The following is a 13,948-nucleotide window of genomic DNA, read 5'->3' on the forward strand; positions in this document are numbered from 1 at the left end:
CTCCTGCCCCGCACATGGGCGACGCCACAACGAGCTATACGGAACCGGAAGTTACATAGGAATCCCAATCGACCGCGATCCATCTTTAATCGTTGCAGGATCGATGGTTTTTCTTTAGCTGGGTCTCCGTTCTCTTCGCCGATTGGCCAGTGTGGAGGCGAGAGGGATCTGCTCGCTCAGTTTCTCCTCTTGGCGGGTTTTGACTCGCGGGCAGGTTTACGCATCCAGGTAAGGAAGAGTCGGAGCCGCCGATCAAGTCGGTGGGGGTGGCGGGGCTGGTGGGATGGGGAAAATGGTGCAGAACGGGAGGGATCCTCCCCAGCGATCCCCTGGGAAGATCCTTGTCGAAGGCCCTTCGTTTCTGTCTCTCGAGGTTGGCGCATCAGTGTTGTTTTGGCAACGCATCTCTCTTGGGAGGTGGGCCACGCGGTGTGTCTGTATCATGGTGTTTTGTTTTGTTTTTAATTGCCCAAGTCATTCAAGGGCTCTAGTTTGCAAAGCCATTTTTTTTTAAACCGAAAGCCTTTCCCCCCCCCAGCAATATTTTCTCCAGGATAGCAATACAGTCTCTCCAGCTGTTCTGGATCGCAGTACTTGGGCATTCCCGGTCAGTGTGTTTGGGGTTTTTGAATGGCTTCAACGCATCTGGAGGACAGTAGCTTGGAAAATAGGTGGGGGGGGGGGAACCCCTCAACACTGTTAGGAGTGAATTGCACAGCAGGACCAAATTCCTGAAGGAGGCTGTGGACTCCTCTTTCTTGGGGATGTTCAGGTGGGTAAATCTGCAGGGGATCTCCAAATTGGATTTCTTCATGGAACAGAAGCTGAAATCGGTGGCTTAAAAAGGGTCCCTTCCAATTTTATAGCAGCATTATCACTTAGTACTCCAAACTTTCTTAAATTTTCATTTGAAAGCATTTAACAGCTTGCCGCAGTTCATAATTATATGTTCTATAAGAAGCTGGCATTTGATTTTGTCACAGTCTGTGATACCTACATCACAGCAGAGATTTGCCTTGGAAGTCTCTGCTGCAGAGTTTCTCAACCATAGCAACTTTAAGATGTGTGGACTGGGGAATGGTGGTTTCATATGCTAACTGGACAGTCCTGCAATTGAGGTCCACAGAAGTTGTTGCGGTTAATAAACACTGCTCTGGTGCTATGCCTAGAAATGATATATTAGAATAAATGTAGAGGCATATCAATTTAAAGTTCAGATTGAATCTAAATTGCACTGTGAGGGCAATGCCAGCATTCTTTGCAGTTTTGCAAAGTAGTAGTAGTAGTTATTGTATAATAATAATAATAATAAAAATAATAACAACAATAATAATAATAATAATAATAATAATAATCGTAATAATTTACCATAGTGGTAGTAATGGTAGTAATTCTGCTACCTATTCTAACATATGGACACCAACCTCACAATTGAAACAAAAGCTACAAGTGGTACGAAGAGCCATGGAAAGATACATGGTCAGCATCCATCCTGCCCATGGATTAGAGAACAAACAAAAAAATATAATATCATCAAAAGAGTAATTGAAATGGAAATGGGCTGGTCACTTAGCAAGAAGAATTAATGGCAGCTGGACTAAGGTAGTCATAGAATGGATCTTGATAAAATGTGTCCACAAAGAGATGTGGAGCGATGACATCAGCAAGTATTGTGAGCCCAATTGGCAAAAGAAAGCTCAGGACAGTATTAGTTGGAAACATGCGGAAGAGGCCTTCATTCTGCAATGGATACAGTGGCTAAGATGATGATGAAGAAGAAGAATGATTTCAGATCTGTAATCTGTTTCCTTGGATTTAAACTCACTGAACTGATAACTTATTTCTCATATTCATAGAAATGCATTGTATGTTCAGTTATGGATCAATTGAATCCAATGAGATGATAGGGGTGACACTTTCAAGGAGATCTGGGAGTGAACTCTGAATGACATTCTGTGATGTGTGTGCTTGATCTTTGAGTTTCCTGTACTGTGCAAGCTCTCGTGAGGAGATCAAAAACTGGGTTCAGGCAATCATTCATACATTTCTCTATGAGGGAGGAAGTGGTATGTTTTGGGTGATACAGCGTTGATGATGCCCAGCTTTATACCTCCAACCAAGGTTGAACAGGAGATGTGGGAATCTTGACCAATGCCTGAAAATTGAGGAGCTGGATGGGACAGAACCAGGCCTGGATGAATCCCAGCAAGATAAAGGTTCCGAATCAGACTTCAGTCCAATTTTGGGAGTCCCGTTCCTGAAGCTCAGCTCCCTTCTGTCACCTGGCCCATTCATTTTTTTAATGAATAATTGTTCTAAAAATAAGGCTTTGCAGAGATTTTAAAAACCACAGAAACATAGAAGAAGAAATAGAAAAGAAATTATAATAGAATAAAAGAAAAAGTTAAGAATAAAAAAAGCAAGGAAAAGAAAAATATCTAAGGATGCAACTTCCAGTCTTCTTTGTTTTGGTCTGCTGTTCAGCCTAGAATGGAGATATAAAGCTAGGTATAATCAGTGATATGTCACCTGAAACTGGTGGATGGCCAGTCAACCATGAATGTTTTCTAGTTAACTGTCCATAAGTCCTAGTAGGAAAAGTTCTGGTTTCACCAGAATGTTAATTTTTAAAATTCTGTGCCTCACCATATGTATTTGTACCTAGTATTCCACCACCACCATCACACACACACTTTTTCATGCCCTTTAATGTTTTAGACAGACTCAATCTGGTCTTTGGGACAACTTGCTTTACCAACCAGAGATATATGATAGAATTCTAGGTTACATCTTTTCTAGTATAAATTTAAAACAACAAATAATACAGTTTGGTCTGATAATTAAGGCATCAGGCTAGAAAGCAGGAGACTGTGAGTTCTAATCCTGCTGTAGCCATGAAAGACAGCTGGGTGACTTTGGGCCAGTCACTCTTTCAGCTCAATCCACCTCACAGGGTTGTCGTTGTGGGGAAAATAGGAGGAAGATGCATTGGATATGTTCGCCACCTTGAGTTATTTGTAAAAATAATAAAGGCAGAACACAAATAAATAAAGCTTATTATGCAGGTAATCCAGATCTAAAATGACTAATTTTCTGTGGAGTCATAAATGTTTTAAGAATTTAGTTTTAGTTTATAATATTTTCTTCCCAAATGTTTACAGTTGAATCTTTTTCTGTAGAAAATTCCCTGAGCATTTTTATTATAAATACTTGGAAAAAAAAAAGAAAGAGTTTTGTAATGTACTACGGCAGATAATTTGACACCAAGAATTTTAAATGGGTAGTTCTGAAAAAATTTAAACACCTGCTTTTTAAAAGATACTCTTCTTGTGGTTTGAAAGTTTTTTTTTTTTTAAGGATATCTGTCAAGATGATGTTATATACCTAGTAACAACTCACACATCATTTTCTTTCTTTTTTTTCTCCCCAGAATTGCCGCATTATGATCATGACTGAAAGTGTCGATTCTCTGGTTATGGCTTCCAGCCAGGACCTCTGGACTGAAATCTGTTCATCTCTGCCACATCCAGGTCAGAATGAAGAGTCCAATAATGCATTTGCAGATTCCTTTGCAGATTCTTATGTTCACGTGATGGAGAATCAGAGGGAAGTAACCGGCCCCACTCTGCAAATGAATGAGAAGCCCTGGGTACCGTTAAAAGATTCAGAGCTCTACTTGGCATCTTTAGGTCAGTATTGAAGTATTTTCTAATCTAGGGGTTATTCACAGGAGTTGATACTTTCTTCAACCTGGATATGTGAGACTTTGAATCTTATAATCCCAGCTACAGATAATGATATTGTTGGGAGGATCATAGAGAATTGTGAATCTACCCATTTGACACCCATTTGTGTATAATTTTAAAGCAGTGTTTTTCAAACTTGGCAACTTAAACAGTTGTGGTCTAGAATTGCCCAACTAGGATTCTGGGTGAGGAGTTTTGGGAGTTGAAAGGCACACATCTTTTAAAGTTGGCAAGCTATAAAAAATACTGCTTTTATGTTCAAATTCTTTAAGCCTGATACAGATGCATTTTTTAAACAATACATCTGTCAGGTTTATCAGTTGCATAAATGATTCTTGTACTTTCACAGTTTTCTGGAGATTGTCTGATATTCTGTGACATCAGAAAGATTCCTATTTTATTTTTAAGATTTGTGACACTAAGGTATATCATATTTTCCTACCTGAGATTTTACAGAGCTGTGAAAGAAAAATCACTGCCTATTTTAACTAATTTGGTTTTTTTTAATGAAACTTTCTGAAAAATATAACTGAAGTTATCTTTTTCAATAACGTGTTGAAAAAAAATCTAATCTATCAGCCAATTGGGAAAAAGAAGAATGGGTGTTCTTAATGTGGATGAAATTCCTAAGTATAAAGATTTCTATTTCACATTTTTCTTGCCTGCTCTGCATGTAATCTCATGTGAAATATTTGTAGGAATAACTGTGAGCCATGATCTTTAAAGGATAGTAAAACCCTTTCTTCTTTAAATATACTGTGTTTCCCTGAAAATAAGACCCTGTCTTATTTATTTTTTTTGCCACCAAAAAAGGCACCAGGTCTTATTTTGGGGGGACGTCATTCACCGACTAACCTCACTTGTGTGCGTTGCCCCCGGCCCCTCATTTTTTCTGTCAGAGGCCTTCAGGAATTACTACTTCTGCGGCCAGCAAGGCTTTCCTGAAGGCCTCTGCAGCCAATAACAGAGCTCCAGATCAATATGGAGCGTTGTTATCAGCTACAGAGGCCTTCAGGAAAGCCTTACCAGCCTTGCTGACTGCAGAAGAAATGGGCCGGCAAGGTAGGTGTCGGGGTATGTGAGGCCTGGCTACAACTGTCCAAAGGGAAGTAGTAGGGTAACACACCCCATCCCCACCCTAGTTTAATTTTTATCTGTGCACTCTGGAGTGGGTAGGATCTTAATTAGGGCTTATTTTGGGATTAGGGCTTATATTGGGCGCATGTGTAAAAATCAAGCTAGAACTTACTTTTGGGGTAGGTCGTATTTTCGGGGAAACCGGGTAAATGCCACTTTGGTGCACAAGTTTCTCAAAGTATATTCTGATTTGGATTTGGAACAGTAAAAGAAAAAAATTAAAACAATGGTTTGGTCCATGCTGATATTTGTTTTTATCCAGTCTCCAACAAAATAAAGCTCTGACATGAAGCTTTGACATTAGAAGGGTCTGTCAGGGTTTGTTACACTGTTAACATAGTTACAATTTATACAAAACTTTAAGAGTTGACCTGAACATTGTTCACTTTAACCTGCCCACTGATTTTTATTTTTCTACGGGGTGCATTTTTCCTTCATTAGTTTGTTTCTTTCCTCAGAGAGAAGATTAATGAGAATAAAGGGTTTGTCTCAGGAAGTGACATCCAAAGATATCCTGCATACACTTTCTCAAGCTAAGAAAGAAAGTTGGGACAGGTTTCTGCAGGAGAAGTCTGAATCTGACTTTTATATGGAGGGAACAGATTCTGATGAGAGGTAATGCTTGTGTAATAAATATTTTATACTTAACACCACTTTTAAATATTTGTCTTGTAAAAATTGCAAGTGTTATGAGAGAAAGGATATTCTGGGACATTTATTTATACTCTAGGGTCTTCTGGTGCACCTATGAATGTTTTTAGTGTCAAAGGTCAGCTCGAAAAATGCTTAGAAGGAGCTCCAATTGAATTCCACAAATATGTTTGTCTTTTTTACTTATCCCAACCAAAAATGTCTTTCCAACTCCACATGATTTCAGTTTCTTAGCACATACAGTACATGCTATTCTGCACTTCTCCTAAAGCTCTTCTTTTTAAAACTAAAAACATGTATATCCACTTATGTATATAGTGATATATTTCTGTTTACATATTAAGCAAAAACATATATATCTATTTCTCCTATCCCCTTCAATTCCCCACCCCCGTTCCAAGCTTTCCTGAATACATTGCTGGCTTTTTAATGTTTCTGACTCATTCTGACTGCTTTTCCCTACCGCTCTTTCTCTCAGTCCAACTAGGTTGATATTTCTTCTTTTCAGTTTTGGCCAGTATTTTCAAAGCCAGTGAGACTGCGCTAGCGTGTGATAACAAAAAGCTGTTTTGTTTTTTTTTAAATTGCACCGTTTTCTTTTTCCTGTATGGGTTTGGAAAAATGCCCCTGCATATTGAGTAAAACCTGCACATTTTCAAGTTGCATTTTACATCTCGAAGCTTTTGTTCAGGAAAATTGAAATAATGAGCAAGCTGTTACCTCCTAGTTTGCAAAAACCCAGTTCTATAATTTCTCTTTGATTTTGCTAAGCAGTTATTGTGGCCTTGTTACCTAGGAAATCTGGTTTCAAAAGTGAATCATCTTCTCCACTTTTCTACAGACTTGTTAAATTGGAGTCCTATCGGAGAAGCATCTTGACCTGGCTCTTAACATTTTGGGTGCTTCTTTGAACATTTGTGGCAGAAATGTTATTTAAATAGGAAACTAAGTTGTCATTATCCGGTGTGTATGTGTGTGTGTGTGTGTGTGCAGGGGTGGGATTCAAAATTTTTAACAACCGGTTCTGTGGGCAGGCTTAGGTGATTTGGTGGTCATGTGACTGGGTGGACATGGCTTGATGGTCATGTTATTGGCTGGGTGTGGCCAACTCAATATCACTCACATCGAGGCATGTATCTCCTCACTTGGCCTCTCATGACTGTGGGGATGCTGCAACAGTCGTAAGTGTGAAAAATGGTCATGTCACTTTTTTCAGTGCCATTGTAACTTTGAATGGTCACTCCACACAAGCAAAGTACCAGCAAAGGAGGGAAAAATAACTCCAGAGAAGTTCCTGAGGCAGGAAATCCAGTCCTGCCAAGAATGTAATAAGAGTTAACGGAGAGGCAGTTTCTGTAAGCAACACCAGAATGTTTCCTTCCTGCCTTCCTTACAGGGTTAGGCCAATAATTTCTTCTAACAACTGGTACTCCAAACCGCTTAGAATGTTAACAACTGGTTCTAGCGAATAGGTGCGAACTGGTAGAATCCCACCCCTCTGTGTGTTTGTGTGTGTGTGTGTGTGTGTACAATCTGCTATGGATTCGTACAGAGCAAATGTTGGGACTCTGCTCCCATGAGACTTTGCAGCAGCATAAAAGCATTAATTTTAAGCAAAGTCTTGTTAGTGTTTGTCAGGTCTCAGAGCTTGTCTTATTTCTAGTGTTTGTCTTGCTTTAATCAAAAGTCTAAGAACCACAGTGTTTGAAAAACACATATCCTACTGGAAATTGTATCCAAGCGGTGGCTTCTTTTTTCATTTTCCTTTGAAAATTACATTTAAAGACTTGCATGGGGAAAATGTATGCATCACCATCACCTGGGAAAATAAATGTTTGCCAGACCAGACTCCTGTCCTAATAACGTAAATCTTAAAAGAACTTAGATTTTACAGTCACTAAGGAGAATCTTCAAGGGAGCCATCCTTCTCTAAAGGAAGAGGGAAAGAGAAAGACAAGCTTGTTCTCAAGTACAGAAAAGAGAAACATGACACGTGAAGAAAGAAAAAAGATGGCTAAGAAAAAAGCCAAGCCAGTACTAGTTGTGAATAGATGCTAATTGTAGTTAGATTAGAATGCTTATCTTTTATCCCTCTGGGCAGCTGAGCCCATCATATTCTTCCTAATCCCTTTGCTTACATCTTCTGTCTTTGGGTTGTAAGATTCATCTGAAAGCAGTTTAGTCTGATGTTTTTGGAATCTATTTTGAGAGTCTCTTCAGCTTAAGAAAAGCGCTTTAAATAATGTTAGCTACATTTAAATTTTTGCTGCATTCTTGTCAGCTATTGACAATAGCTTGATAAAGCTATTGATTTTATCAAGTCAGATGCCAGTGGCAACAGACAGACAGTGCGGTATCAATTTAATCTTTATTCAATTGATCTTTCTTGAAACTGATTCTCAAACAAATTGTGTTTGTATTTGTAGCTTAAAGATTCAGCTACAGATTCTTTGGTTCTTATTCAATATAAGTGTCAACACATAGTGTGCAGCTGTAAAAACAGAAGGCCAACAGTATGTTAGTGATAATAAGCAATGTTATTGAAAATAGAGATGCTAAACAATTAGTAAAACATATAAATATCTTTTGGACTACAAATTAAAAGAAGAAATAGTCACAGAATCTTTGATAATTTGGGCTAAAAACGTGGGTCATAGTATTGAATTAGATAAGTGGGAACACATGTGGCAAACAAATTACAAATTAACCATGCCAGTCTCGTATAAAGAAAACTTACATAAAATGGTTCATTGCTGGCACCTACCTCCTGCGAGGCTGGCTAAGATGTTCCCCAACCTACCACCCAACTGTTGGAAATGTAACTATGCACAAGGAACATATTTTCACATGTGGTGGTGGACTCGCCCATGTGCTCAGAAGTTTTGGAGAAATATTAGAAATTGGATTTTAAATATAACAAAACAAAATTTAAACTTGAACCTGAAACCTTTCTGCTAAGTATAATAGATTTAAACATGGAGAAAAAAATATCAATATTTAATTTTGCACATCATAACTGCGGCCACAATAACCTATGCACAAAACTGGAAACTGTCCTCCATTCCTTCAGAGGATATGGTAATTTAAAAAATACATGAATGCACTGAGTTGGATAGCCTAACCAAATTGTTAAAAAATAAACAAGATAGTGACTATTATGAAATATGGAACATTTGGTATGAGTGGTTAAAGAAAAGGTAATATTTGATATTTGGATAAGTTATGGAAATGACAGAAGATGTGCATTTAATCATAAACTATACAGAGAAATTAAAACATTAAAAGAATGAAGGAGTTATTGTAACAAGGCAGATCACGTCAATGGTAAAGATAAGGAAACAATTTTTTAACCATTGCTCAATATATGCTCTAAAATGTATATATACATTTCTCTGTATATATACATTGCTCAAAAAAATAAAGGGAACACTTAAACAACACAATGTAACTCCAAGTCAACCACACTTCTTTGAAATCAAACTGTCCACTTAGGTAGCAACACTGGTCAATTTCACATGCTGTTGTGCAAATGGAATAGACAACAGGTGGAAAGCATAGGCAGTTAGCAAGATATCCCCCAATAAAGGAGTGGTTCTGCAGGTGGTGACCACAGACCACTTCTCAGTTCCTATGCTTTCTGGCTGATGGTTTGGTCACTTTTGAATGCCGGCAGTGCTGTCACTCTAGTGGTAGCATGAGAGGGAATCTACAACCCACACAAGTGGCTCAGGTAGTGCAGCTTATCCAGGATGGCACATCAATGCGAGCTGTGGCAAGAAGGTTTGCTCTGTCTGACAGCGTAGTGTCCAGAGCATGGAGACAGGAGACAGGCCAGTACATCAGGAGATGTGGAGGAGGCCGTAGGAGGGCAACAACCCAGCATCAGGAGCGCTACCTCTGCCTTTCTGCAAGGAGGGACAGGAGGAACACTGCCAAAGCCCTGCAAAATGACCTCCAGCGGGCCACAAATGTGCATGTGCCTGCTCAAACGGTCAGAAACAGACTCTATGAGGGTGGTATGAGGGCCCGACGTACACAGGTGGGGGTTGTGCTTACAGCCCAACACTGTGCAGGACGTTTGGCATTTGCCAGAGAACACCAAGATTGGCAAATTCACCACTGGCGCCCTGTGCTCTTCACAGATGAAACCAGGTTCACACTGAGCACATGTGACAGACGTGACAGGGTCTGGAGATGCTGTGGAGAATGTTCTGCTGCCTGCAACATCCTCCGGCATGACCGGTTTGGCAGTGGGTCAGTAATGGTGTGTGGTGGCATTTCTTTAGGGGGCCGCACAGCCCTCCATGTGCTCACCAGAGGTAGCCTGACTGCCATTAGATATGGCATGAGATGAGATCCTCAGACCCCTTGTGAGACCATATGCTGGTGCGGTTGGCCCTGGGTTCCTCCTAATGCAAGGCTTCATGTGGCTGGAGTGTGTCAGCAGTTCCTGCAAGACGAAGGCATTGATGCTATGGACTGGCCCACCCGTTCCCCAGACCTGAATCCAATTGAGCACATCTGGGACATCATGTCTCACTCCATCCACCAATGCCACGTTGCACCACAGACTGTCCAGGAGTTGGGGGATGCTTTCGTCCAGGTGTGGGAGGAGATCCCTCAGGAGACCATCCACCTCATCAGGAGCATGCCCAGGCATTGTAGGGAGTTCATATAGACACGTGGAGGCCACACACACTACTGAGCCTCATTTTGACTTGTTTTAAGGACATTACATCAAAGTTGGATCAGCCTGTAGTGTTTTTTTCCACTTTAATTTTGAGTGTAACTCCAAATCCAGACCTCCATGGGTTGCTACATTTGATTTCCATTGATAATTTTTGTGTGATTTTGTTGTCAGCACATTCAACTATGCAATGAACAAAGTATTTAATAAGAATATTTCATTCATTCAGATCTGGGATGTCTTATTTTTGTGTTCCCTTTATTTTTTTGAGCAGTTTATATATATTGATTTGTCTATTTTAAATGTATGTCAAATAAATGTTTTTTCTAGAATAAAATTATTAAATTTTAAAAAAAGAAAATAGAGATGCTAATATCATAATGCCTATGTATAAATCAAGAATGTGACTGCATTTGGAATGTTGTGTGAAGTTCTGGTTACTACATCTGAAAAAAGATCTAGAAGAGTTAGAGAAGGTTCAGAGGAGAGCATTTTAGATGATAAAAAGGCTGGAACAACTGCCCTCTAAGGAAAAGTTGTGACATTTTAGTCTAGAACAGTTGCAAATGTTGAGGTATTCATGGTGTGGATAAAGTGGGAAAGGACTTGCCATTTTCCCTTTCCAAAAATAGTAGAACCAGAGGCCACCTGATGAAATTGAATCCTGGAAGAATCGGAACTTTACATCTATGTGTAATTAGACTTTGGAATACTCCACTAAAAAATATGGTGCTGTCTACCATCTTGGCAGGTTCCCCCCAAAAGAGTTGGACCAATTCATGGAAATCATGGGCTTCCATGGCTTGATAAGGGCAGGGGAGATGCTTCTGAAGGCAGGAGATGTTCTCCTGGGACCCTAGGAGACTGTGCAGTTGGTTGATCACTGAAGGTACTAAATGGTGCAGGGGTTCTTATCCAGCAGGACACTATTTATTTTATTAAGCTTTCCAGACCATCACAATATCTAAATAAATGATCTTTAGCTAATCTAGAAATTTTCTAAAGAGGTTCAGGACTCTCTTTTTTCCATCAGCAGACTAGCTCTCTAAAAACGGAAAAGAATGAGTACGGCACAGATTTCCTGTGGAAGTAAAAACCAGAAAAAAAACAAAGATCAATCTCAGTCAAACCAAGAGTTGTAGAAAAAGAACACTCAGAAGAAAATTCACCAATGCATCCCCTATGGAGTACAGTACAGTACTTTAATTAATAGCTTGGAATGCTATTAATTGTTCCATTCTTAAGCCTGCTTACTCCTGGTCATATGGCCCAGACTTGTCCTGTTACAATATTAAGCGATTGGAAAATTCCTAAAACTATATTTTACATGTTTTTCCTACTTTATTTATTTATAGTGTTATATTTATAGCCTGCCTATCTTTAAAAAAAAAAGTCAAGGCATTTAATGTGCTGCTTTTTCCTATTACCTTCTCCTATTAACCCTGTGAACTAACTTGTGTTGAGGAACTTACCCAGTTCACCAAGTGATAATCTGCTTAATCATATTATTTGTCAAGCTATGATTACTGTAGCTGGCATTGTGATAAGTCACTAACCATAGTTTCCAAACCATAATGGCTTAATCCCTGCAATCTATCATGGTTTAGTATAACCAAATGGGGATTCTACTGGAATTTTCAGAGAAGGTACATTTCAAAAACAGATTCTGCCCTTGCAATTATGAATGAATAGTTTAATCATTGCTTGTTTCAGGGGTAATTAGTCTTTCTCACTACAGGCTCATATGAAGTGGTTATATTCAGAAAATAATTGCCTTCGGACCTTTGCCTACTGACAAAAATGGTTGATATAGACAGACGCAAGCCAACTTTTTCCCTGAAAGCAACTATCTTTCTATGATCTTTGCCAGAGCCTGATCTGCTGATGCAAACTAGCAAGTTAATTGTGGTTATGTTTGCTTATTTTTTAAAATTGGTGTAGGAAGCCTGATGGACTAATCTAATCTAAAGTCCTTTATTGGTGCCTGCAGGCACCATATTGTCTACACCTGTCTTATTTATTTACGCTGAAGTGCTCTTGTAACCTTTTGTTCTGCTTCTTCTCAGTACTTTGGAATACTTGAAACGTTGGCTACAACCAGAGAAGGTGGCAGTCAGCAGTGAGGAGATACAGTTTCTCATCCCCCTTGGAGCACCTCCTGAGAAGCAAGAGGCTGAAGAGGAAGAAGAAGAAGAACCTACGCCTGTAGAACAGTGAATGACCTTGGACCTTGTCTCCGGCACAGTTGGCTGTTGGCACTTTGGGTCAAAATGCCAGAAGAAGGATAGAGTTTGATAGACCTTGTGGATTTTTCTCTCCACCAAAGTTCATAATGTACAGATTCTGGTTTAAACGTCTTATAATGTTGCAGATTTAACTTAATTGTGCGTAATTCGTTAAGATGATGAAGCGTGGTAGAATAACTTAATTTGGCAAACAGATTTAAATCTCTTCCCTCAAATGCACAGAAGATTTTGCACTTAAATGATCATCTATGGAAAAAAACCTTAGCAATACTTTCCTTGCAGAATGTAATTGCCTCATTCACAACTCCCCTGGTTTACCCACGGGTATCTTTTTCACAACTTGGGAAAAAATCCGGAACACCTGTACCCTTTTTCCCTGGGAAGTAAAAAATGTCTACCACCATTCAGCTGAGCTGAGCTAAAGCTGAGCCAAGCCATGCAATTCTACCCTTCAGTGGGATAAGCACTTCCTTAGCAAAAACACAATAAATGCTGGGTGGGGGAAAAAATGTCCTACTTTGTGTAGCTTTGTTCTGTTGCGGCTATTATTATTTTTTATTCATTTCATCAAAGGATTTGATGTTATCATCTTTTCAAATATTTTTTGGGGGGGATGTTGGGCTAATAATTATCTATTCATGTTTTTCTTCCTCTTATTTCTTTTGCTGCAAAAAGTAAAAGAAAATGCATAATGAAGAAAAAAAACCAGAGCTGTCAGTTGAATGAGGAAGACAAAGTTTGATATGAGGGCAGAACAGAAATGTGAGTTTTTAGAGTAACCCTCCCAACAAGCCCCTATTTCACTTTATTTGGGCGGGGGAAGATTGGTAGGAAGTAATTCTCCCATTCAATGCTATAGCATAGCTTTGGTCTTTCTATCTCCCCCATTTTTATCGCCAAGCCTTTATAGTTTTTGCGTCCAATACTTCTTATCATGATTTGCTGTCTTATTATTGGCTGTTTTGAATATTTTTTTTAAATTTGCTTTTTCTTTTCTATTTCCATGGAAATTATTTTTAACAGCTGCATATGGAAATAATTGAAGACAGGAACTATCTGAATTTCATTATTTACCATAACTTTATTGGCAAAATTATGTAGTCAAATTTGAGACGCTACATACCACCTTAATGGGTCTGAGAAAGGAGAAAAACAACTCATTTTTTTAAATGCAACAATTATTTGCATTGGTTTAGCACATATTGGGGAAATGATGTGATATTCCCACTGTGGGGTTCTTTTTTTTTTGGCACTGAAATTCTCAACTGGAAGATCTGATGTCTCTTTAAATGTCATTGTTATTTCATCTCCAAAATTGTAGAGATACCCTGTTTTACTAAACATATCAGAAAATAAAAGTTCATCAAATGTATTAGACAAAATGTTGAAAACTTGAGAAGTTTACAGATTATTTCTTTACTGAATTGATTTCAAATGTAGCCTAACTAGATTTTCTGAATCTGGTAATATAATATGAATAG

At 38.9% G+C, this 13,948-nt stretch overlaps 1 protein-coding gene across 1 annotated transcript; it reads left to right on the forward strand.

The window, feature by feature from the left end:
- Window positions 1–19: 19 nt before the first annotated feature.
- CCDC32 (coiled-coil domain containing 32) lies at window positions 20–13,948 on the forward strand. The gene is made up of 4 exons (XM_026710218.2): window positions 20–228; window positions 3,431–3,689; window positions 5,342–5,498; window positions 12,288–13,948. The coding sequence occupies exons 2-4, from the start codon at window positions 3,443–3,445 to the stop codon at window positions 12,436–12,438; spliced, it is 555 nt and encodes a 184-aa protein (XP_026566003.1). The 5' UTR covers window positions 20–228; window positions 3,431–3,442; the 3' UTR covers window positions 12,439–13,948.

Source organism: Pseudonaja textilis, chromosome 1, assembly GCF_049901715.1.
Source record: "Pseudonaja textilis isolate UNSWEBS1 chromosome 1, rPseTex1.2, whole genome shotgun sequence".
Taxonomy (NCBI): Eukaryota; Metazoa; Chordata; class Lepidosauria; order Squamata; family Elapidae; genus Pseudonaja; species Pseudonaja textilis.

Coding starts and splice junctions, on each gene's coding strand:
- CCDC32 (XM_026710218.2), top strand. CDS start 3,443: ATGATCATGACTGAAAGTGTCGATTCTCTGGTTATGGCTTCCAGCCAG. Junction 3,690..5,341: donor GCTCTACTTGGCATCTTTAG/GTCAGTATTGAA, acceptor TTCTTTCCTCAG/AGAGAAGATTAATGAGAATA. Junction 5,499..12,287: donor GGAACAGATTCTGATGAGAG/GTAATGCTTGTG, acceptor GCTTCTTCTCAG/TACTTTGGAATACTTGAAAC.